Raw genomic sequence first — 25,583 nt, 5'->3', positions numbered from 1 at the left:
TATAGTGGAACTGTTGCCCTTTTTATAGTGCTATATCACTGAAGCATGCCGCCGAAGACACCAAGCAACACACCCCACCCGGTCACATTATACTGACAACGGGCGAACCAGTCGTCCCACTCCCTGTATGCTGAACGCTAAGCAGGAGCAGAAACTACCACTTTTATAGACTTTGGTGTGTCTCGGCCAGGGGACAGAACCCAGAGCCTTCCTCACAGGGGCGAACGCTCAACTCAAGGCCAAAAGTGAGGCGGTGCCAAGGGAGGCATTTGGAAAGATAAAGTCAGTTAGGAAGAAGAGAAAAGATAAGATCCTAAATTTAGTCGCCTTTTACGATCATGCAATAGGGGCAGCAGGTACAATTCTAACGCCCTACCTGCAGGGCCAAATCAGAATGCGTACAGGGTTTATACCACGTGTGGTATAAACAAATTGTTAATCAACAGCTGCAGTGTTTATTCAATGAGAATATCCTGAGAGTTGAATAACACCGCCTATTGTGGTAGAAAAAGACTTTAACAATAGTCAGCTACAGACTAATGAATGAAGTAGGGCCACCTTCGTGTTAAAGATATCATATGCATGGCAATACAAGGATATACAGAAGGGTTGCGTGTTTCTATATATCCTCAAACTATTCAGTTACACAAGACATAATAATTCAAATTAACTTGGCAAGTCTGAGAAATAAATCATGACTTATTTGTTTAACAACTGTACTCTTTGAAAGAATTTGGTCACGTTTCAACTTTCTGGAAAAACAACGAATGCGTTTCAAGTAAGTAAAGAAGCAATTATGAAACTAAATCATAAGTTATATTCAATTTAACATACTTTACGTTCATTTGACTACATGTGAACTATTCATTTTCTTTTAAATCTATTCCTTGTTGCTAGAGATTGTCAACATTATCTCTACAGGAGTTGTTGTTTAGAATTTCCGAAATTCTGATATCAGGATTAATATCTAAGTTTTAGGAAATGCAACTTTCCGTAGCAGATACTGGTTGGTCCTATATCATTCTGGTCAGTTCGTTCTGTGGACAAATGATCACAGGGGGATTTTACTACGCTGTCGGGGTCATACACATCGCCACACTCGATCGGTTTGATGAAGACGTCGGGAAAACATCGTGGGCGTCTAGTTTGTATATGTCACTGACCACACTTACGGGTAAAAATCTAATTTTCCGACGAAAATAGAATTAGAAATCAAAGTCTAGTTTTACTTTTCAACAAATTGCTACAAATTACTTCTACTAATTAATCTTTTTTTTAAATATCATTTTATAAGACATAGTATGTATATACAAATTAATTGAATGTTTAGAAACGGTGAACAAAGAGGTTCTCAAAATAGTGTTATATAGTAGTAAGAAAAGGAAAGAAATTATCTGTAATTGTATATCGGAATTGTTCAATATATTGCATATATTCATATGTCTCTTTCAAATAAAATAATATCACTCCAATGTGACTTGTGATAAGCTAAATGGGTAAATGGGTTGATTTATTAACCACCTTTATCCGTTGAGTGAATTTGTTTCTTACAGGTGTCCTGGCCAGTGCATTCATTAATATGTACAGTTGTCGGGTGACGATGATCATCGGTTCGATCTTCATGACTGTCGGGTTTATCATCTGTGCTTTTGTACAATCTCTCGACCTGGTCATCATTTTCTTCGGAGGAATAGTAGGTAATGTCTGTTGTTTTAAAAGCTAAGTTCTAAGATTTTGTCAGATTATGGATAACAAGTGCGGATGTGTACTAGCTTTGTGTCTTCGTTTGATAAAAGGTCTTTGGCCCTCTGCATATATGGACACCACACAGCGAGTCACATGCTATATATATCCTTTGCTAGTCTCACTTATTTGAGAACTATATCAAAGACATGAATTTCATATATGTGCATTGGCTAGGGGACACAATTTAGAACTCGTATTATCAGACTGATTATCTAATGAAATTACAAGACGCTAAAAGATGAAAAGAAAGGTTATGTCCTAGATATAGTCACAACGTACTATCCAGCTACAGAAGCAGAAAGCGCAGCATATTACACCCTACCTCAATGCATGGTTATCATTGACGGGTACATTAATTTATATAGATGTCCATATTTTGAGATATATTCCACTGTTATAATGGACTATTTGGTTAGGTTTATCATGTTATATGTCGTATTAACCGACAGACAGCCTGTCATGTGTGGAATGTGTGAATGTCTAGTTTGGGAGGTGGTGGTAAGCTATGGACGTACATCCAGTTATTTTCGCGGGGATGAAATTTGATTGGCGAAATTTTGAGAAATGGTTGAATCATATAAACCCTTGAAAGCCCACTCGCCAAAAACTAAAGCCGCTAAAGTTTTAAGTTTAAATCGCGAAAATTTAGGCTTGCGTAAAGAACCGGCTATACGGTAATTTATGTTTGTTGTAGATATTTAACTTTTCGCTATTTCCATTATCTTCCAGGTTTCGGTGCAGGATTGTGTTACTTAACATCGGCAGTAATCATCGGTTTTAACTTCAACAAAAGGAGAAACATGGCCAGTGGTATTTCGGCTTCCGGAGTTGGTGTTGGAGTTTTCATTCTCGCACCATTGATAGAATCTGCCCGAGAGGAATACGGCAGCAGTGGGTTCTTCTTCATTCTAGCCGGTGTAGCGTTACATTGTGCAATTTTTGGGTGCTTGTTTTTCCCGTCTGAATTAGAAGTGAACTCCTCAAAACAAATTAATAATCGAAATAATGTATTAAGTAGGAAGTCTAACATTTTGAATAACGTTTTTCAATCATTCAAAATCATAAGACATAAACCATTATTTTGCTTTTGTGTCAGCATGTTCTTTGCGTCCTTTGGAATAAGTCTTGTGTCCGTTCATTTTCCAAATTATGCAAAAGAAAACGGCGCTTCTGCCTCGACTGTATCCGTCCTCTTGTCTTTAAATGGAATCAGTAGTTGTGTTTCACGGACATTGGCAGGTATAGCGACTCACAACAATGAAATAAATGAAATGATTTTATATTTTGGAACTTTTGGATTACTCGGCATTTCGACGATGCTCTTTCCACTGTTTGCATATACGTATGAAGGTCAAGTCGTCTACGCAGTGATCTTGGGATTATATTCGGGATGCTTCAATTCAGTTATCAATACAATAATTATAAAACTTGTTGGCATCGGAGACTTGGCGACGGGTTACGGAATGACACTCTTCTTTTATGGAATTGGATCGCTCATTGGGGCTCCAATAGCAGGTATGTTTTTCTCGTCATACACAAATAACATAGCTTTTCAACATAATCAATATACACAAATAGAATAACTATTCGATATTCTCAATATATACATCCGATATTCTACATTATCGATTTACTATCTATGATGAACTTTATATCTTATTCCGAAAATTAAAACTAAAGTGAAACTATTTTCATACCTTAGTAAAAACAAAAACACCGTAATATCATGCATCGGATTTGTATTTTTATGCTTTTTTAATGTAGATTTTAAAAATTATATGGTGAATCAGTGATTCATTTTATTTTAAGGAACAATAATCGACTTTGCTGGATCGTATGGGAGTTCCTTCCTTCTTGCAGGTTTGTTTAATATGATGTATTTTTATCACAACAATTATGATTATAAAGTTTTCGATGGTCTTTGTTTTAAATATTGATTTTACCAAAGTGTTTTTGGTGATCAAATAGTCTAAACATTAATTTTTACATTCAATTATTTAATCCGTTAGTCTACATTTTATTGAAATACTGGAACATAGTATACGTATAAATACAATATCAAAGACAAGTACTATTGTATTATACACTAAAAGCTTACATTTGTATTTATAGTATGTGCAGTCAATTCGTATACAATAAAAGTTGTTTTCAAATATTTGTTTACTGTACAACGACTACATAACTTACAGGTTAAGTATACAATACTATAAAAACTACACTTATATTATTAGAGGCGGAATCGTATTTCATGGCCTCAAATATAAATTTAGCTAATTTACGAAGATCATTTATATTTTCGTAACACAACAATTGTTATAACTTGTGTATAGATGGGTTACGCCAATAAAAAGGTGTAACATATTTCTTTCTTAAAGCATTATAATTAATACAGATTAAAATATGTGACATTCATCTTCTACATCTAAATTGTAGCCAGAGCAAAATATTTGTTCTCTCGAAATATTAGTAATATCTGCCAGTGTAAATGGCCAAATTTTGAGCAGATAGACGAAATTTAATTATAAGCCATGCTGTCACTATTGGTTAATTTCATCGGGTTATGAAAAAAATGTTTGCAAAATGTGTGAATCTGCAAGGTTTCATAATGAACCCCGACGAAATTAAGAAATAGTGACATCAATGCTTAAAAGAATATTCACACTTCTTTGTGAAACAGTTAAGCATATACATGTATCATAAATGCATATATTAAAATTAATTACATAATAATGGTTAAACAGAACAGTTGCAAAGTTTTGGTTCGTAAAAAATGATAACAGTTGTGCTTACTTAGTATACTTTTTACCAAATAACTAAGGCGCGATTGCATATTTTACAATTCATTATTCTGATATTTTGAATTTATTCCCATTTTCAGGTTCTTGTATCACCATGTCGGCTCTACTGGGAATAGCTACACAATGTTTCAAGAGAACAGGACAGGACAATACCGAAGCACCAATCCCAACTGTCGCTGAAATGGTTATAATATAGATTTTCATATTATAACATAGGGCATGCGTACTGGCAGCTTCACAAGAGACTTTTACATTAGTTAATAAGGAGGTAATGTTGTACATAAGGCAAAATTGCCTTTGGTCTCTTTGGATCCAAGAGCTTTTGGCACCCAGCGCAAAGAATGATCTATGTCTGACAATGGAAAGAGGGATCTTCTCTGCTTTTTAACTTTAAATATCAAAATCCAAGATGGCTACCTAGCGGAATAAGCACATATGCGATTTAACACCGATCCCTTCACGGACAGAAGGCGATTTGAATAGCCCGCCATGCGATGGTGTTGGACGTAAAATTATGCGATGAGACAAATATCACAAATTGGATCAAGAAGGAACTGTAAATCTTTCTATATCATCGTTTTCAAAACAACTGATATGGACCTAGTGCACATGATGAAACGACTGTTATACTACCCCACTAAACTGTTTTATAAAATGGTATAGCTTTTGATATTTCCACAGCACTTATCTGAAATGAGAGTTTACTGCCTTCAGTAATTTACAACTGGGTTGACCGTTGCTCTTGTACACATCCAATAACAATAGAAACTATCCATACTTCTGGGAATGAAATAAGAGAGATACGACAAAATAGTGAAATAGCCACACACATGAAACTACTTTTCCTTCCAATAGGTCAAGGATAGCAGTACGCATGACACCGATAGGTTATAAAAACCTATTGTGATCACTCCACCAAATGAATGACATTAACGACATACATGCACGACCAACCAGAATCCGCTTAGTTTAGTTTATCACCTTTTGCATTTCTAAAGATGCTCCATCGCTGACAAATGGTATTTTTTCACTATCAAAAATAGAAGTAGATGATTAAGTATTTTTCTTCAGTTACAAAAGTTACTTACTTTACACCATTACCACCATTGAAAAGTTTGGGCTTCTAATTTTACTTCAAGTTAAAATTACAAAAAATAATTAATTGCATCCCGAAAGAAATCCATGGCACTATATTCTATATGGAATAAAGTACTGATTGCACATGCACCGAAAGCAAAATAAATTATTTTATATTATTTTTTGTGTTAATTAGACATATATACACACGATTAAACACCAATTATTCTTTTAATGATGAATTGCATTTATGCTCTGTCGGCGGTGGAGCATCTTTAAACCAAAGTATAATTTGATTGCTCGTTTGATGATATTAACAACCAGGATCATTTAAGGCCTTTCTCCTGTATGCGATGTGTTGTGTGTATTTGGAGGCTTTGGTATATTCGTGTTAAGTGAAATTCATGTTTTACAGGTATATTAGGGCGTTAGAATTGTGCCTTGTATTAAAAGGCGACTGAAACTGACTTTATCCTTCCTAATGCCTCCCTTGGCCCGCCTCACTTTTGGCCTTGACAGGAAGGCTCTGGGTTCTGTGTTATATCACTGAATCATCCGCCGAAGAATGATCTTTCTGATCCAATAGAGCTTTTAGTAACATCAATTTGATCTACTAGTAAGTGCTGTCTGCATATCGTTTGCTTAATTTTAAAAGAATATATTTTATCGACGTGATCATGTAGGAAGAACAGGTTATCCGGTTTTGATGTACCAGGGACACCAAAGATGATCAGCCTAGTTTTTGACTCAATACTTGGAAAAAATGCGGTTTTAAACAAAGTATTAGGTCATGACTGTATTGTTAGACATACAAGCTCACTCAGATAATGTTGATTTATGTCTAGTGTAACTATATAGTTTGACACATTAGTATGTGAGCACGCAACCATCTGTACTTGTATCACATTGCATACACTATCGTTTTACTGGAGATGGACCAACTAAATTAATTCAGTGCGACGGGTTTACTCCATACAATATTCTTCATTCTGTAATTACCTTTCTGTATTCGGATAAAAGAATATATATATAAGGTTCCTTTGTAATTCATACACTTGTTAACATTAAAACAAATTTACAGCATTCGGGATACATCTGTCTTTACCGAGGTACCTTTTCAGTTGTACTTGTCAATACCGTACAAATGTACTGTATGTGTAATAAGGAATTGATAACAACTGACATCAAAAGCAGAACAAATTATTTATATGGTATTTTATGTTAATAATACATATTATATACATACGATTAAACATCATTAATTGTCCACATGATGAATATCCTTTATGCTCTGTCAGAGAATCTTTACGCGTACAACAGCATCATTTCCATCAGTTAAGATTTTACTACTGTTCTAGACAATGTAGGGATTTCCAGAGCTGGTGTCTTGACTGACGGGTCCTCCTTATGGAAATAAGCTATTGCTAGCACGAATATCGCTGCAACCATGACACACGATCCTGAAAGTAAGAAATATACATCATCCACTAATCACTGATTTTTGAACCGAATTAAGTATGTAGGAAAGTGGTGTAAAGGTTAGGATGTACCGAATAGGACGAATTAATATTTCCTGTTTTTTTGATAAAGCAATTATATACTTCGGTATAATAATAAACAGTTATTGAATTGATTGTATACATGATTTGTTTACTTAAGATATAGCTTTATATGGCGTTTGTCATTTTGGCCCAAAAATCCGTCTAATTTTCAAACCTGTTATTTAGGGATTAGATTGAATTTCAAATATCATCTATATCCTTGATAAAGCAGTAATGACGGTTGTGTATTATTGAAACTGCAGATGGTTTGGTTACCATCCTAAAGTATAAAAAAGAAGAAATGTTATCCATTTTAGAATTTTATCGGTAAGTTTTTCAACTAGAAACAATGAAGCCATCCTTGAACAAACTGTATGTTTCTCCTAATGACGTATCTGAAGTGGCTACATATTCCCAGTAAATATTACGTTTGTTTAAGATTGTGCTACAATGTTACTTATAAAAAAAGGCAAATAATGACAAAATGTTCACTAAGCAGTTTAATTTATTTTAGAGGATGGTTCCAGATCACACTTAACCACATATAGTCCTTCCCGATAGCTATCGAATCCGTACATGAAGCACAATAAATAATAAATGTGATGTAAAGTTGGCTTATCTCATTTGTAAAACATCATATTATAACTTTTCCTGCTACGAGATCAAACAGACGTAAAATGTACATGTTAATGCCTCTAGCATCTTCTTCTTACCTGCAGCAATAAAGGAGGTTTCATATGATCCACCGCTGTCGATTATGGCACCTTTGAATGTAATATAGAAATAATTTATCTACCCAAATATAGCAATCTGTTGAGATTACAGGTGATTTGCATACTAAGAGAAAATATACTAGTACGCTCTGACCCTACACCAGACATCAACATGTATCTATCATGATGTCTAAAATTATGTTTCATGCTAATGTCACTGTAACAATATGTCGCTTAAACATTAATTTGAACATGGACATGTAAGTTGATGATTTAGCTCCCAAAAAGCATATGCCGAGCAATAAGAGGGCCGAAATATAGGGATAATGTATTCCTGGTTTTCAATAAAATGCCTTCGATCACTGCAATGTTTAGTACCTTCGAGTTTTGTCGGAATTCCGAATCATATCACGTCGACACGACCTGCACGTGGTAAGCCAGGTAAGTTGTGTAAGCGCAAATGAGTTTGTCTCTTGGTCGTTTTGTCGCGACGATGTTCGTAAGAGTCCGGAATTATTCAGCACCTTTCGAGCCTATTTTTCACATGTATACTTTAAAAATATTTTTGACTTTTATAATTACTAAAATACTTCTAGTGCTGCAACTTTATAAAAAATGGTAAAATTTGAAAGTTTAAACCTCAGACAGACGGGAAAAATGTGTATAACACTTAAACAGTTTTCACTATGACAACAAAAGCTAAAGTTATAGACCATGCAACTGTAATTCAGGTGTCAGGGCCAGATCGAGTATCTCGGGCTTACTACAAACCTGCTAGTGGCGGTCCGATGAATGAGCCGAGCCCGTTAAAGAAAAGGTAAAGTCCACATCCAGTCGCCATCTTATCCAATCCAACCAGTTTTGTGATCATAGCGACGTTTAAAGCGTAATTTGATGAGGTGTATATTCCGAGGAAACCTGCATAAGCCATTTGGCCTTTGTATGCAAACGCATACACCGGGAAGAGCAAAGTCGCTAGTCCTAGTAAACTGTTTGATCCAAAACACATGATAATTTCTTGTATATTTTCATCATTTGATGCTAAACCAGATAAAGCTCGCGAAATGCAACTCCAAACACCAAAAGCCGAAATGAGAAAAGATGCCTCTATTGGAGAGGTTCCCATCTTAATTACATATCGAGGAAAATGTACAAAAACAAGGCTCATTCCTACGGCAAAGAAAACTTGGCTCACATAGTAACATATTAGTGATTTCTGTTTCAGGATAATGAATGATTGTAAAAGGTTTCTACAGTTGCTTCCAGATGACAAATTCTGCTGTCGTATTTTCTTTTGCTCATTTTCAAGTTCCGAAGGGAAATATAAACAACCAAACACTACAGCATTCAGTGCGATGCCAGCCAATATGAAAAACAATCCTCTATTTCCGAACTCCTCTCGAGCTGTCTCTACAATCGGAGAAAGTATAAAGGTGCCTACCCCACATCCCGAATTCGCTAATCCGCTAGCTAGATTCCTCTTGCGATTAAAATTGAATCCGATTATAACATTTGATGCTAAGTACATCAACCCTGATCCAATACCTGAAAAAACGATGAATACATTTTACAGGATAATTAACATTTATAGGTTTGTTTGATTAATGAACGTCCTATTAACAGCCATGGTCATGTTAACACGACCTCCCATGCGGTGTGAAGTGCTTGCTTTAGGAGACGGTGGTGTTGCGTCTTCTTGTATAGTGGATATAGTGCTATATCACTGAAGTATGCTGCCGAAGACACCAAGCAACACATCCCACCCGGTCACATTAACTACCACTTATATAGACTTTGGTGTGTCTCGGCCAGGCGATATAACCCGAAGGGCGAATGCTCAACAGAAGGCGAAAAGTGAGCATGCTGCACTGATATAATACTATACACGAAGACACAATTCGAATTAGCAAGCAGCACGCACCTCATAGGAGCAAGACACCTCATATACGGGAGGCCGTCCTAGGGCGTTAGAATTCTTATCTTTTCTCTTGTTCGTACCTGACTTTATCCTTCCTAATGCCTCCCTTGGTACAGCCTCACTTTTGGCCTTAGGTTGAGCAATCGCCCCTATGAGGATTTGTTTGTTTGTTTGTTTGATTAATTAACGTCCTATTAACAGCTATGGTCATGTAAGGACGGCCTCCCATGTATGCGGTGTGTTGTGTGTATGTTGTGCGAGAGTTCTGCCCCCTGGACGAGCCACACAATTGTCTATAAAAGTGGTAGTTTCTGCCCTGCTTAGCGCTTGGCATACATGGAGTGGGATGACTTGTTCGCCCATCGTCAGTATAATGTGGCCGGGTGAGGTGTGTTCGTCGTCATGCTTCAGTGATATACCACTATAAAAAGAACAAGGGTTCCACAGAAGACACAACACGAATATACCGCAGCCTCGCAAAAAACACACCCTCACACACGCTACACACCACATATATGGGTGGCCGTCTTAACATGACCCTGGCTTTTAATAGGACTTAAATGTAGCATCACACACCAAACTAAAGCTCAATCAGCAAAACATCCGATCGCAAATCAGGTTGTGTATGTTAGTACCATATATGAGCAGCTGTTGTGTACTACAAAACATGTAATGTTCTACAAAAATTAAAGTGTCATAAATCAACACAATTAAGAGGTTGTTTTCAATATTGGCTGAAATGAACCTATCGATATATATCATTAATCATTTATGATAAATTTGAACAAGCAGTTGTACTTGTATATGGTTTTAAAACGAAAATATTTGGACATCGTGGTTCTACCAACAACTCCCCCGAAGAAAAGAATGACCAAATCAAGAGAAGAAACAATGGCACACATAATGAAGCCAGCAGATGTGAGAACTGATCCGATAAAGACAGTAGTCCGACAGCTGTACTTGTTCACAAGGCTGCTTGCAAGAACTCCTGTGTTGATAAAAAAACGTTAAGTATTAACAACAAGAGGCCCAAAGGGCCTTACCGGTCATCTGACTACCTTGGCAATGGTAAATTTAATTTCATATGGTGTCACTTTGTCAGGACAATGTCAGGATCATTTTCAATTTCTTTCAACAAATTTTCTTTCAAACAAGAGGCCAAAGGGCCTTAACATGTAGGAAGTTAATTAGATATAGTGCCATGGTAGCCATCTTCGATTTGGGATCAACCAGAGATGTAACAACACTTTGTCGGGACGATGTCAGGATCATTTCATGCAAGTTTCAGCCAAATCGCACTGGTAGAACTTGAGAAGAAGTTCAAAATGTGTTTTAAAGATGGCGGCTGTGGCAGCCATCTTGGTTTTCGGATTGACCCGAAAAATAACAACACTTTGTCGGGACCATGTCAGGATCATTTCATGCAAGTTTCAGCCAAATCAAACTGGTAGAACTTGAGAAGAAGTTCAAAATGTGTTTTCAAGATGACGGCTTTGGCGGCCATCTTGGATTACGGATCGACCCGAAAAATAACAACACTTTGTCGGGACCATGTCAGGATCATTTCATGCAAGTTTCAGCCAAATCGCACAGGTAGAACTTGAGAAGAAGTTCAAAATGTATTTTCAAGATGGCGGCTGTGGCGGCCATCTTGGATTTCGGATCGACCCGAAAAATAACAACACTTTGTCGGGACCATGTCAGGATCATTTCATGCAAGTTTCAGCCAAATCGCACCAGTAGAACTTGAGAAGAAGTTCAAAATGTGCTTTCAAGATGGCGGCTTTGGCGGCCATCTTGGATTACGGATCGACCCGAAAAATAACAACACTTTGTCGGGACCATGTCAGGATCATTTCATGCAAGTTTCAGCCAAATCGCACAGGTAGAACTTGAGAAGAAGTTCAAAATGTATTTTCAAGATGGCGGCTGTGGCGGCCATCTTGGATTTCGGATCGACCCGAAAAATAACAACACTTTGTCGGGACCATGTCAGGATCATTTCATGCAAGTTTCAGCCAAATCGCACCAGTAGAACTTGAGAAGAAGTTCAAAAAGTGCTTTCAAGATGGCGGCTTTGGCGGCCATCTTGGATTTCGGATTGACCCGAAAAATAACAACACTTTGTCGGGACCATGTCAGGATCATTTCATGCAAGTTTCAGCCAAATCGCACCGGTAGAACTTGAGAAGAAGTTCAAAATGTGTTTTCAAGATGGCGGCTGTGGCAGCCATCTTGGATTTCGGATCGACCCGAAAAATAACAACACTTTGTCGGGACCATGTCAGGATCATTTCATGCAAGTTTCAGCCAAATCGCACCGGTAGAACTTGAGAAGAAGTTCAAAATGTGTTTTCAAGATGGCGGCTGTGGCGGCCATCTTGGATTTCGGATCGACCCGAAAAATAACAACACTTTGTCGGGACCATGTCAGGATCATTTCATGCAAGTTTCAGCCAAATCGCACCGGTAGAACTTGAGAAGAAGTTCAAAATGTGTTTTCAAGATGGCGGCTGTGGCGGCCATCTTGGATTTCGGATCGACCCGAAAAATAACAACACTTTGTCGGGACCATGTCAGGATCATTTCATGCAAGTTTCAGCCAAATCGCACCGGTAGAACTTGAGAAGAAGTTCAAAATGTGTTTTCAAGATGGCGGCTGTGGCGGCCATCTTGGATTTCGGATCGACCCGAAAAATAACAACACTTTGTCGGGACCATGTCAGGATCATTTCATGCAAGTTTCAGCCAAATCGCACCGGTAGAACTTGAGAAGAAGTTCAAAATGTGTTTTCAAGATGGCGGCTGTGGCGGCCATCTTGGATTTCGGATCGACCCGGAAAATAACAACACTTTGTCGGGACCATGTCAGGATCATTTCATGCAAGTTTCAGCCAAATCGCACCGGTAGAACTTGAGAAGAAGTTCAAAATGTGTTTTCAAGATGGCGGCTGTGGCGGCCATCTTGGATTTCGGATCGACCCGAAAAGTAACAACACTTTGTCGGGACCATGTCAGGATCATTTCATGCAAGTTTCAGCCAAATCGCACCGGTAGAACTTGAGAAGAAGTTCAAAATGTGTTTTCAAGATGGCGGCTGTGGCGGCCATCTTGGATTTCGGATCGACCCGAAAAGTAACAACACTTTGTCGGGACCATGTCAGGATCATTTCATGCAAGTTTCAGCCAAATCGCACCGGTAGAACTTGAGAAGAAGTTCAAAATGTGTTTTCAAGATGGCGGCTGTGGCGGCCATCTTGGATTTCGGATCGACCCGAAAAGTAACAACACTTTGTCGGGACCATGTCAGGATCATTTCATGCAAGTTTCAGCCAAATCGCACCGGTAGAACTTGAGAAGAAGTTCAAAATGTGTTTTCAAGATGGCGGCTGTGGCGGCCATCTTGGATTTCGGATCGACCCGAAAATTAACAACACTTTGTCGGGACCATGTCAGGATCATTTCATGCAAGTTTCAGCCAAATCGCACCGGTAGAACTTGAGAAGAAGTTCAAAATGTGTTTTCAAGATGGCGGCTGTGGCGGCCATCTTGGATTTCGGATCGACCCGAAAAATAACAACACTTTGTCGGGACCATGTCAGGATCATTTCATGCAAGTTTCAGCCAAATCGCACCGGTAGAACTTGAGAAGAAGTTCAAAATGTGTTTTCAAGATGGCGGCTGTGGCGGCCATCTTGGATTTCGGATCGACCCGAAAAATAACAACACTTTGTCGGGACCATGTCAGGATCATTTCATGCAAGTTTCAGCCAAATCGCACCAGTAGAACTTGAGAAGAAGTTCAAAATGTGTTTTTCAAGATGGCGGCTGTGGCGGCCATCTTGGATTTCGGATCGACCCGAAAAATAACAACACTTTGTCGGGACCATGTCAGGATCATTTCATGCAAGTTTCAGCCAAATCGCACCGGTAGAACTTGAGAAGAAGTTCAAAATGTGTTTTCAAGATGGCGGCTGTGGCGGCCATCTTGGATTTCGGATCGACCCGAAAAATAACAACACTTTGTCGGGACCATGTCAGGATCATTTCATGCAAGTTTCAGCCAAATCGCACCGGTAGAACTTGAGAAGAAGTTCAAAATGTGTTTTCAAGATGGCGGCTGTGGCGGCCATCTTGGATTTCGGATCGACCCGAAAAGTAACAACACTTTGTCGGGACCATGTCAGGATCATTTCATGCAAGTTTCAGCCAAATCGCACCGGTAGAACTTGAGAAGAAGTTCAAAATGTGTTTTCAAGATGGCGGCTGTGGCGGCCATCTTGGATTTCGGATCGACCCGAAAAGTAACAACACTTTGTCGGGACCATGTCAGGATCATTTCATGCAAGTTTCAGCCAAATCGCACCGGTAGAACTTGAGAAGAAGTTCAAAATGTGTTTTCAAGATGGCGGCTTAGGCGGCCATCTTGGATTTCGGATCGACCCGAAAAGTAACAACACTTTGTCGGGACCATGTCAGGATCATTTCATGCAAGTTTCAGCCAAATCGCACCGGTAGAACTTGAGAAGAAGTTCAAAATGTGTTTTCAAGATGGCGGCTGTGGCGGCCATCTTGGATTTCGGATCGACCCGAAAAGTAACAACACTTTGTCGGGACCATGTCAGGATCATTTCATGCAAGTTTCAGCCAAATCGCACCGGTAGAACTTGAGAAGAAGTTCAAAATGTGTTTTCAAGATGGCGGCTGTGGCGGCCATCTTGGATTTCGGATCGACCCGAAAAGTAACAACACTTTGTCGGGACCATGTCAGGATCATTTCATGCAAGTTTCAGCCAAATCGCACCAGTAGAACTTGAGAAGAAGTTCAAAATGTGTTTTCAAGATGGCGGCTGTGGCAGCCATCTTGAATTTCGGATCGACCCAAAAAATAACAACACTTTGTCGGGACCATGTCAGGATCATTTCATGCAAGTTTCAGCCAAATCGCACCGGTAGAACTTGAGAAGAAGTTCAAAATGTGTTTTCAAGATGGCGGCTGTGGCGGCCATCTTGGATTTCGGATCGACCCGAAAAATAACAACACTTTGTCGGGACCATGTCAGGATCATTTCATGCAAGTTTCAGCCCGATTACACCGGTAGAACTTGAGAAGAAGTTCAAAATGTATTTTCAAGATGGCGGCTGTGGCGGCCATCTTGGATTTCGGATCGACCCGAAAAGTAACAACACTTTGTCGGGACCATGTCAGGATCATTTCATGCAAGTTTCAGCCAAATCGCACCAGTAGAACTTGAGAAGAAGTTCAAAATGTGCTTTCAAGATGGCGGCTTTGGCGGCCATCTTGGATTTCGGATTGACCCGAAAAATAACAACACTTTGTCGGGACCATGTCAGGATCATTTCATGCAAGTTTCAGCCAAATCGCACCGGTAGAACTTGAGAAGAAGTTCAAAATGTGTTTTCAAGATGGCGGCTGTGGCGGCCATCTTGGATTTCGGATCGACCCGAAAAGTAACAACACTTTGTCGGGACCATGTCAGGATCATTTCATGCAAGTTTCAGCCAAATCGCACCGGTAGAACTTGAGAAGAAGTTCAAAATGTGTTTTCAAGATGGCGGCTGTGGCGGCCATCTTGGATTTCGGATCGACCCGAAAAGTAACAACACTTTGTCGGGACCATGTCAGGATCATTTCATGCAAGTTTCAGCCTAATCGCACCGGTAGAACTTGAGAAGAAGTTCAAAATGTGTTTTCAAGATGGCGGCTGTGGCGGCCATCTTGGATTTCGGATCGACCCAAAAAATAACAACACTTTGTCGGGACCATGTCAGGATCATTTCATGCAAGTTTCAGCCAAATCGCACCGGTAGAACTTGAGAAGAAGTTCAAAATGTGTTTTCAAGATGGCGGCTGTGGCGGCCATCTTGGATTTCGGATCGACCCGAAAAGTAACAACACTTTGTCGGGACCATGTCAGGATCATTTCATGCAAGTTTCAGCCAAATCGCACCGGTAGAACTTGAGAAGAAGTTCAAAATGTGTTTTCAAGATGGCGGCTGTGGCGGCCATCTTGGATTTCGGATCGACCCGAAAAATAACAACACTTTGTCGGGACCATGTCAGGATCATTTCATGCAAGTTTCAGCCAAATCGCACCGGTAGAACTTGAGAAGAAGTTCAAAATGTGTTTTCAAGATGGCGGCTGTGGCGGCCATCTTGGATTTCGGATAGACCCGAAAAATAACAACACTTTGTCGGGACCATGTCAGGATCATTTCATGCAAGTTTCAGCCAAATTACACCGGTAGAACTTGAGAAGAAGTTCAAAATGTGTTTTCAAGATGGCGGCTGTGGCGGCCATCTTGGATTTTGGATCGACCCGAAAAGTAACAACACTTTGTCGGGACCATGTCAGGATCATTTCATGCAAGTTTCAGCCAAATCGCACCAGTAGAACTTGAGAAGAAGTTCAAAATGTGTTTTCAAGATGGCGGCTGTGGCGGCCATCTTGGATTTCGGATCGACCCGAAAAGTAACAACACTTTGTCGGGACCATGTCAGGATCATTTCATGCAAGTTTCAGCCAAATCGCACCGGTAGAACTTGAGAAGAAGTTCAAAATGTGTTTTCAAGATGGCGGCTGTGGCGGCCATCTTGGATTTCGGATCGACCCGAAAAGTAACAACACTTTGTCGGGACCATGTCAGGATCATTTCATGCAAGTTTCAGCCAAATCGCACCGGTAGAACTTGAGAAGAAGTTCAAAATGTGTTTTCAAGATGGCGGCTGTGGCGGCCATCTTGGATTTCGGATAGACCCGAAAAATAACAACACTTTGTCGGGACCATGTCAGGATCATTTCATGCAAGTTTCAGCCAAATCGCACCGGTAGAACTTGAGAAGAAGTTCAAAATGTGTTTTCAAGATGGCGGCTGTGGCGGCCATCTTGGATTTCGGATCGACCCGAAAAGTAACAACACTTTGTCGGGACCATGTCAGGATCATTTCATGCAAGTTTCAGCCAAATCGCACCAGTAGAACTTGAGAAGAAGTTCAAAATGTGCTTTCAAGATGGCGGCTGTGGCGGCCATCTTGGATTTCGGATCGACCCGAAAAATAACAACACTTTGTCGGGACCATGTCAGGATCATTTCATGCAAGTTTCAGCCAAATCGCACCGGTAGAACTTGAGAAGAAGTTCAAAATGTGTTTTCAAGATGGCGGCTGTGGCGGCCATCTTGGATTTCGGATCGACCCGAAAAGTAACAACACTTTGTCGGGACCATGTCAGGATCATTTCATGCAAGTTTCAGCCAAATCGCACCGGTAGAACTTGAGAAGAAGTTCAAAATGTGTTTTCAAGATGGCGGCTGTGGCGGCCATCTTGGATTTCGGATCGACCCAAAAAATAACAACACTTTGTCGGGACCATGTCAGGATCATTTCATGCAAGTTTCAGCCAAATCGCACCAGTAGAACTTGAGAAGAAGTTCAAAATGTGAAAAGTTAACGCACGGCGCACGGCGCACGGCGCACGGCGGACGACGACGGACGAAACATGACGACTATAGGTCATCCTGACCCTTCGGGTCAGATGACCTAAAAATGTTAACGTTTTCAACTTTCCATTTATAATACTATCTTGGGCCTGAAAGATGCTCCACCGCCAACAGAGGCTGGGCATAAACAATACTCATCATTTTAACAATAATTGGTGTTATCTCGTGTAAATGTATGTCTAATTAACACAAAAAACTAATATAAATTAATTATTTTTGTTTAAGGTGCATTCGCAATAGTTCTTCATTCCATATAGGACATAGTGTCGCGTATTTTTTTCGGGACGCAATTATATTATTTTATTGTTTTAATATATTTTTTATCTTTGTACTAAGACGCTCTAACTTTTCAATGGTGGTAATGGTGTAAATCAAGTAACTTTTGTAAATGAAGAAAAGTACTAATTCGTCTGCTCCTGTTTTTGATAGAGAAGAAATACCATTTGTTAACGATGGAACATCTTCTGCTTCACATTAAGTTTTAAAACATTTAGAATTAGTATAGATATTTCAAAAATCCTTTAAATACTTCAAATATTAAACGTTTTAAATTATTTACCTGTGAGTGCAAAACATCCTTGATACAAAGAAGAAGCCCATGACGTAATCCCGACGTCCTCTTTGAATCTTTCCAAAAGAGAGTTGTGTATAACGCCAATGATGTAAAACAAACCGCCAGTGATCATTTGTACGCCAAATGAGCCAGCAAGTACGACCCAAGCCCAGCCAAGGTCAGCAGCGGTTAGACGATGCTTCTGCATAGCCTTGGCACAATGTATGTAGACAGTGTTGTTCTTGTAAAGACAGACATGGAGACGTTTGGTTAATGAATGATCGTAATAAACTACTGATCATTTACTACAGTATTTTGATACTTTGCTGTAACGAATTTCATTATTGTTTAGGTTTTAGTTTAATAAATTTAAGTATTATATAAGTATTTCGGAAAGACCAAATGTGCCTCCAAATTACTTAAATTGTAAATATTTTTCATTTGAGGAAAAAATTGTTCGAACTGAGCTACTGATCATTAACGAAGATATTTAAATACTTAGCCGTTACACATACAAGTATTTTCGGAAAAGGTAAAATGTGCTTCTAAATGTGTTTAAATTGAGGAATCGTCCGCTACTGCCTCGTATACATGTAACTAATATTTCCGGCATGCTGTGCCGCGGAAATCACCGAAAAAAGTTTTACCTTTTTTCCCCACTTACACTGTTTACATATCCTTACTATTAATCTAATGACTATCTAACCTTAACGCATACCTTATAGCAATGGTAGATCGTACACGTGTAAATATCAGCTGTCAATGGACGTATATGTAGACCCTTTCCTTTCCGTAATCTAAATCCGAACGCTAGTCTGAGTAGTCTCTACGGAACATGTTATGGTACTAAACGTTGTATACTTATACAGCGTACATGTGCCAAGTATATTTATAAAAATTTAGTATGGAGGACCTAAATTGTGATAGCAGTAGATAGCACTATCAAACATATGCGCAAATTAAAAAAAAAATAAGCGGACGAATTCCATAATTCTAATGTAACAACTGATCGGTAAAACTACCTCTGACTGTCTTCGGACTCGTTGAGCGTCAAATTGCATTGGTTCTGAGGAACAAATGTTTAGGACGCTTAAACTTCGGTCAAAAAATATGCGAATTTAGGGTTACATTGGCAAAAACAAGAGGCCCATGGGCCTTAACGGTCACCTGAGTTAGAATATATAATGAAACAAATAATGAAACAAATTAAAGACATATAAACACTATATGCTGGGCCTTGAAGTTGGTCAGTGATTTATAAATTTCACTTTTTAGACTATGAAGAGTATTTGAAGAGTATTTGTTTCCATCAAACCTGTGAACCTGAGGTATTTTTTGAAATTTTAATCATTTTGACCATGTTTGGTCCTGCCCATCTGGTCCCCCAGGGGGTCATTGAGGACGGATATGGATGTTAAAATACTATATCTTAGGCTAATAATTCTAATCAAGTTTGACCCATTTCCTATGAAAGTTAACTTGACCCCCTCCCCAGGGAGATATGTGAGACCCCAGGGTCATGTAATTCACACTTTTAATAAAACACCTTATGACCTTTCCATCTAAAAAAAGTATTTGATTTTACTATTTCCAGAATTTTAGGTGATTTTTGAAGTTTTAGCCTATTTGACCCCTTTTTGGCCCTGCCCTCTGCCCCCCAAGGGGTCGGCCAGGACCAATATGGATATGATGTTAAAATACTATCTCAGGTTAATATTGACTCATTTCCTATGAAAATTGAGCAAAAATGCTCATAAATGTGTTTTCCCTACATAAACTATAGTAAACTTGACCTCCTCCCCAGGGGGAAACTTCGGCCCCAGGGCCATATAATTCACATTCTTTGTTAAGGACCTTAAGACCTTCCTAGCTATGAAGAGTATTTGATTCTACCACATCTGGGAGGGGGGGGGTTCATATAATAATTCACAAATTTGATTGGCCTTATCCTTTAAAAGGTTTGTGCAAAATTTCATTGAAATTACTTCAGCAGTTTTGGAGAAGAAGTCGAAAATGAAAATTATTTATCGACGGACGACGACGGACAAAAGGCGATTAGAATAGGTCATCATGAGACTTAAAAAGTCTTATGATGCTATCAATTTCTATTTCTATGCGGTGTGTTGCCTGTATGTTGTGCAAGGTGCGTGTTTTAGGAGACTGATATATTAATGTTGTGTCTTCTTGTATTGTGGAACTGTTGCCCTTTTCATCTGGGAGGTGGGGTTTATATAATAACAACACTTTGTCGGGACCATGTCAGGATCATTTCACGCAAGTTCCAGCCAAATCGCACCGGTAGAACTTGAGAAGAAGTTCAAAATGTGTTTTCAAGATGGCGGCTGTGAAGGCCATCTTGGATTTCAGATCAACCCGAAAAATAACAACATTTTGTCGGGACCATGTCAGGATCATTTCATGCAAGTTTCAGCCAAATCGCACTGGTAGAACTTGAGAAGAAGTTCAAAATGTGTTTTCAAGATGGCGGCTGTGGCGGCCAGCTTGGATTTCGGATCGACCCGAAAAATAACAACACTTTGTCGGGACCATGTCAGGATCATTTCATGCAAGTTTCAGCCAAATCGCACCGGTAGAACTTGAGAAGTAGTTCAAAATGTCTTTTAAGATTGCGACTGTGGCTACCATCTTGGATTTCGGATCAACCCGAAAAATAACAACACTTTGTTGGGACTATGTAAGGATCATTTCATGCAAATTTCAGCCAAATCGCACAAGTAGAACTTGAGAAGAAGTTCAAAATGTGAAAAGTTAACGCACGGCGCACGACGACGGACGAAAATGACGACTATAGGTCATGTCATCCTGACCCTTCGGGTCAGATGACCTAAAGCTCAATTCCACTGGTCAAACTTGAGAAGAGGTTTGAAATAGTTATTGTTTAGGAAAACAGTGATTGCGCAATCACCTTACAAAATGGCCGCGTAAACACCCATGTCAAAGATTTTTCGAAGCCAAAAAATCACAACACTTCACGGGCTGCCCTTCCTTAACATTCCTACCAATTGCCAGCTCATTGGCACCAGTGGAACTGGAGAAGAAGTTTAAAATAGGTTTTTCAAGATGGCTACCATGTTGGCCATCTTGTATTTTGGACCGACCCGAAAAATAACAACACTTGGTAAGGACCATCTCAGGATCAATTCAGGTAGGTTTCAGCTTAATTCCACAGGTCAAACTTGAGAAGAAGATTGAAATAGTTATTGTTTAGGGAAACAGTGATTGCGCAATCACCTTACAAAATGGCCGCCATAGCTCCCATGTCAAAGATTTTTCGAAGCCGAAAAATAACAACACTTCACGGGCTGCCCTTCCTTAACATTCCTACCAATTGCCAGCTCATTGCCACCAGTGGAACTGGAGAAGAAGTTTAAAATAGTTTTTTTCAAGATGGCGGCCATGTTGGATTTCGGACCGACCCGAAAAATAACAACACTTGGTCAGGACCATCTCAGGATCATTTGAGGTAAGTTTCAGCTCAATTCCACTGGTCAAACTTGAGAAGAAGATTGAAATGTGAAAAGTTTACGGATGGCGCACGACGACGGACGAAGCATGATGGCTATAGGTCATGACCTAAATATAAATAATCGTCTTCGTGTCAGCGCAGAAAACAAAATGCGTCACATAAACACTTTGACCATGCAGATAGGGTGTTAGAATTGTATCTATTGCATCGTAAAAGGCGACTAAATTTTAGAATCTTATCTTTTCTCTTCTTCGTAAGTAACTTTCTTCTTCCTAATGTCTTCCCTTGACACCGCCTCACATTCGGCCTTCTGTTGAGCGCTCGCCCTGTGAGGTAGGATCTTGGTTCTGTCCCGAAGCGAGACACACCAAAGTCTATCTGCTCCTGCTTAGCGTTCAGCATTAAGGGAGTGATTGTCAGTATAATCCGGCTGGAGTGTGTTTCGCGGTTTCTTCGGCGGCATATTTCAGTGATATATCACTGTAAAAAGGGCAAGAGTTCCACTATACTCAAGGAGACAAAACACGAATATACCGCAGTCTCCCACAAACACGCACTTCACACCATGCACGCCATATACACTACATACTGCATACATGGGAAGCCATCCTGACAAGACCCTGGCTGTTAATAGGACGTTGATTAATCAAACAAACACATTGTATAATAACGTTTAACTTATCAGAATGTGCTAATGAGAATCATTAACCCACATGCGTAAGTGTTTCCAGAAAAGACAATTTGTGCTTCCAAATATGTTTGAAAATAGTTTCTTGAAATAATCCTCCACTATTGCCTCGCTTAAGTAGTATTTCCGGCAAGGCGTACCGTGCAAATCGCCATTTTTTTAATATATTTTTTTTTTTCATTTTCGACGCTTTAAGTTTACAAATCCTTACTGTTGATGTATACCTTTTAGTAATGGTGGAGAATAAACGTTATCCTTTCTGTACTCTTAATCCAAACACTAATCTCTACGGAACATGAACTGGCGCTTATTTTTTCATTCTTATATAGTGTACACGTAACTAGTATCTAAGTATTTATCATGGATGACCTACATTGTGCAAAGAAACGTACATATGACTTGCACCTAACACCATCTATTTTATTTCTTTTCGATGTCAAAAAGAAGGAACAATGAAGGTTTAATGATCCTCGAGCCTTCCCTACCACAGATACATCAATGACAAAGCAAAGGATACCAAATTGCGCCATCTTTTATCTGTTAAAAATGCAAATTTCGTTTAGATAAAGCACCCCATATTATGTCTTATTTAACAAAAGAAGGTTATTTATGTGGGTAAATAATAAAACTGGCATTCAATCCTTTACAGTCACAAAACCAAACCCATTTTATATATACGTACTATTAAAACTCTGAACAGTAATAGGACCAAAAGTAAGGCGTTATCAAGTACCAATCTGATTAAAATACAGATCCTTATATTCACTCCGTTCAAACGTAGTGATAATAAGGATCGAATTTCAATCAGATTGTGTCAAGGGAGACGTAAGGATGAAGAGAAAACATAAGATCCTACATTTAGTCAACTTGTACGATACAGTGTAATAGGGGCAGCAGGTAAAATTCTATCGCCCTACCTAGCACTCGGCATAAAGTGAGTGGGAAGACTAGTTCGCCCGTTGTCAGTATAATGTGACCAGGTTGGGTGTGTTGCTTGTTGTCTTTGGCGGCATGCTTCAGTGATATAACACAATTAATAAGAGGTCCAAGAGGCCTTGACGGTCACCTGAGTGCTGATATAGAAAGAGTATTGCAAAATTGGTTCAAATCTGTAAAAAGTATTTCAAATTAGAATAAACTTAAATTGAACCTTCGTATAAAATTTTTATTTTTTTTTTTGTTTTTCATTTTGATTGTTAATGTATTATGTTACCAATGGCCCTGTAGGTAAGGCGTTAGAATTGTACCTGCTGCCCTTATTGCATGATCGTGTGTTTGTTTGTTTGATTAATTAACTTTATATCTTGTATATCTTTTCTCTTCTTCCTAACTAACTTAATCTTTCCTAATGCCTTCCCTTGGCATTGCCTCACTTTTGGCCTTGAGTTGAGCGTTCGCCCCTTTGAGGAAGACTCTGGGTTCTGTCCCCTGGCCGAGACACACCAAAGTCTATAAAAGTGGTAGTTTCTGCTCCTGCTTAGCTCTCAGCATACAGGGAGTTGGACGACTGGTTCGCCCGTTGTCAGTATAATGTGAGCGGGTGGGGTGTTACTTGGTGTCTTCTGCGGCATGCTTCAGTGATATAGCACTATAAAAAGGGCAACAGTTCCACTATACAAGAAGACACAACATGAATATACCGCAGTCTCCTAAAACCTGCACCTCGCACAACATACGTGTACACGCAACACACCGCATACATGGGAGGCCGTCCTTACATGACCATAGTTGTTAATAGGACGGGGTATGTTGCTTGGTGTCTTCGGCGGCATGCTTCAGTAATATAGCACTATAAAAAGGTCAACAGTTCCACTATACAAGAAGACACAACATGAATATACCGCAGTCTCCCAAAACATGCACCTCGCACAGCATACACGCAACACACCGCATACATGGGAGGCCGTCCTTGACCATAGCTGTTAATAGGACGTAAACTAATCAAACAAACTAATAAAAAAAGAAATCAAACAAACAAATGTTAACAAACCTTATGCTTAAAACTCCAATTTGCTTTGCCAACGTTAAACAACAAAACCAAACTAGAAGTCAGTCAGTGTCAGTGATTTTATACATTTCACTTTTTAATCTATTAAGATTATTTAGTTCATTCAAACCTGTGAATTCAGAAGATTTTTGAAATTTTAACCATTTTGGCCCTGCTCCTCTGGTCCCTTGGGGTCAGCCAGGACCAATATGGATATGGTGTTAAAATGCTATTTCAGGCTAATAATTCTAACCCAGTTTCACTAATTCCCTATGAAAAAAAAACAAATAATGTTGATAAATGTGTTTTTCCTATATAAACTATAGTGACCCCCTCCCCAGGGGGAAGCACGAGACCCCAGGGCAGGCCTCAAAGTAGCACACGAGAATGACTTGCCAAGAGGCGAGTGGCCTCTGGATTTTAGTCGCCAGATGTTGTCAACAGAAATTTATAAATTTGAGAGCAATCGGATTAAAATACAGATCTTTATTATCACTACGTTTGATAAGAGGATCTGACAGCATCCCATTAGGGGTCACGTCAAGATGACCTTTTGAAATGGCCAATCAAATTGGCACTGCCAGAATATCTTGACTGGAGACGAAAGTTTGAAAAAGCTGTCCGAATTATCCTCGTGTATGTAGTCATCTCGCTCAAAGATCACAACAAAGCTAAAAGAATATGTATATTGGGACGAAATGGCGTTATCAATTGACGTAGCAATGTGTAGAAAATGAATGTGATCTGAAGTACACATGGTAGAAAGGTCATCCGAACATGACCCTCTATTAGACCATGGGCTAGGAGGGTCCCACATGCACCCCCCCACTTGTTTGTTTGTTTGTTTGATTTATTAACGTCCTATTAACAGCTATGGTCATGTAAGGACGGCCTCCCATGTATGCGGTGTGTTGCGTGTATGTTGTGCGAGGTGAGTGTACTGGGAGACTGCGGTATGTTCATGTTGTGTCTTCTTGTATAGTGGAACTGTTGCTCTTTTTATAGTGCTATATCACTGAAGCATGCCGCCGAAGACACCAAGCAACACACCCCACCCGGTCACATTATACTGACAACGGGCGAACCAGTCGTCCCACTCCCTGTATGCTGAACGCTAAGCAGGAGTAGAAACTACCACTTTTATAGACTTTGGTGTGTCTCGGCCAGGGGACAGAACCCAGAGCCTTCCTCACAGGGGCGAACGCTCAATTCAAGGCCAAAAGTGAGGCGGTGCCAAGGGATGCATTAGGAAAGATAAAGTCAGTTAGGAAGAAGAGAAAAGATAAGATCCTAAATTTAGTCGCCTTTTACGATCATGCAGTAGCAGCAGGTACCATTCTAACGCCCTACCTGCAGGGCCCCCACCCAAACCTCCGAACCAATATTTTTCTGAACCCTTGTGACCCACTGATCACAAATCAAAATGTTAACATTGCATAAGTTGGGATGAACTTCCGGTTATGACGTCATCAAGATGGCCGTCATCTCGAATTTGACTAAAAATTGAAAAAATAGTCACAACATTGACATTTTTCAACCGAAGTAGACAAATGA

At 39.5% G+C, this 25,583-nt stretch overlaps 1 protein-coding gene across 1 annotated transcript; it reads left to right on the top strand.

The window, feature by feature from the left end:
* Positions 1 to 655: 655 nt before the first annotated feature.
* LOC138335800 (monocarboxylate transporter 12-like) lies at positions 656 to 6,022 on the top strand. Its single transcript, XM_069284962.1, has 6 exons — positions 656 to 778; positions 973 to 1,174; positions 1,554 to 1,697; positions 2,476 to 3,261; positions 3,556 to 3,606; positions 4,625 to 6,022. The coding sequence occupies exons 2-6, from the start codon at positions 982 to 984 to the stop codon at positions 4,738 to 4,740; spliced, it is 1,290 nt and encodes a 429-aa protein (XP_069141063.1). The 5' UTR covers positions 656 to 778; positions 973 to 981; the 3' UTR covers positions 4,741 to 6,022.
* Positions 6,023 to 25,583: the final 19,561 nt, after the last annotated feature.

Source organism: Argopecten irradians, chromosome 11 (assembly GCF_041381155.1).
Source record: "Argopecten irradians isolate NY chromosome 11, Ai_NY, whole genome shotgun sequence".
In the NCBI taxonomy this organism is placed as follows: Eukaryota; Metazoa; Mollusca; class Bivalvia; order Pectinida; family Pectinidae; genus Argopecten; species Argopecten irradians.
The sequence above is the reverse complement of the archived record's forward strand: the minus strand, read 5'-3'. Positions and strand labels throughout refer to the sequence as shown.

What these genes read in the sequence shown, in the direction of transcription:
- LOC138335800 (XM_069284962.1), top strand. Translation starts at nt 982, where the DNA reads ATGCAACTTTCCGTAGCAGATACTGGTTGGTCCTATATCATTCTGGTC. An exon ending in GTCACTGACCACACTTACGG is followed by an intron (nt 1,175 to 1,553) that starts GTAAAAATCTAA and finishes TGTTTCTTACAG; the next exon opens with GTGTCCTGGCCAGTGCATTC. An exon ending in GAGTTCCTTCCTTCTTGCAG is followed by an intron (nt 3,607 to 4,624) that starts GTTTGTTTAATA and finishes TCCCATTTTCAG; the next exon opens with GTTCTTGTATCACCATGTCG.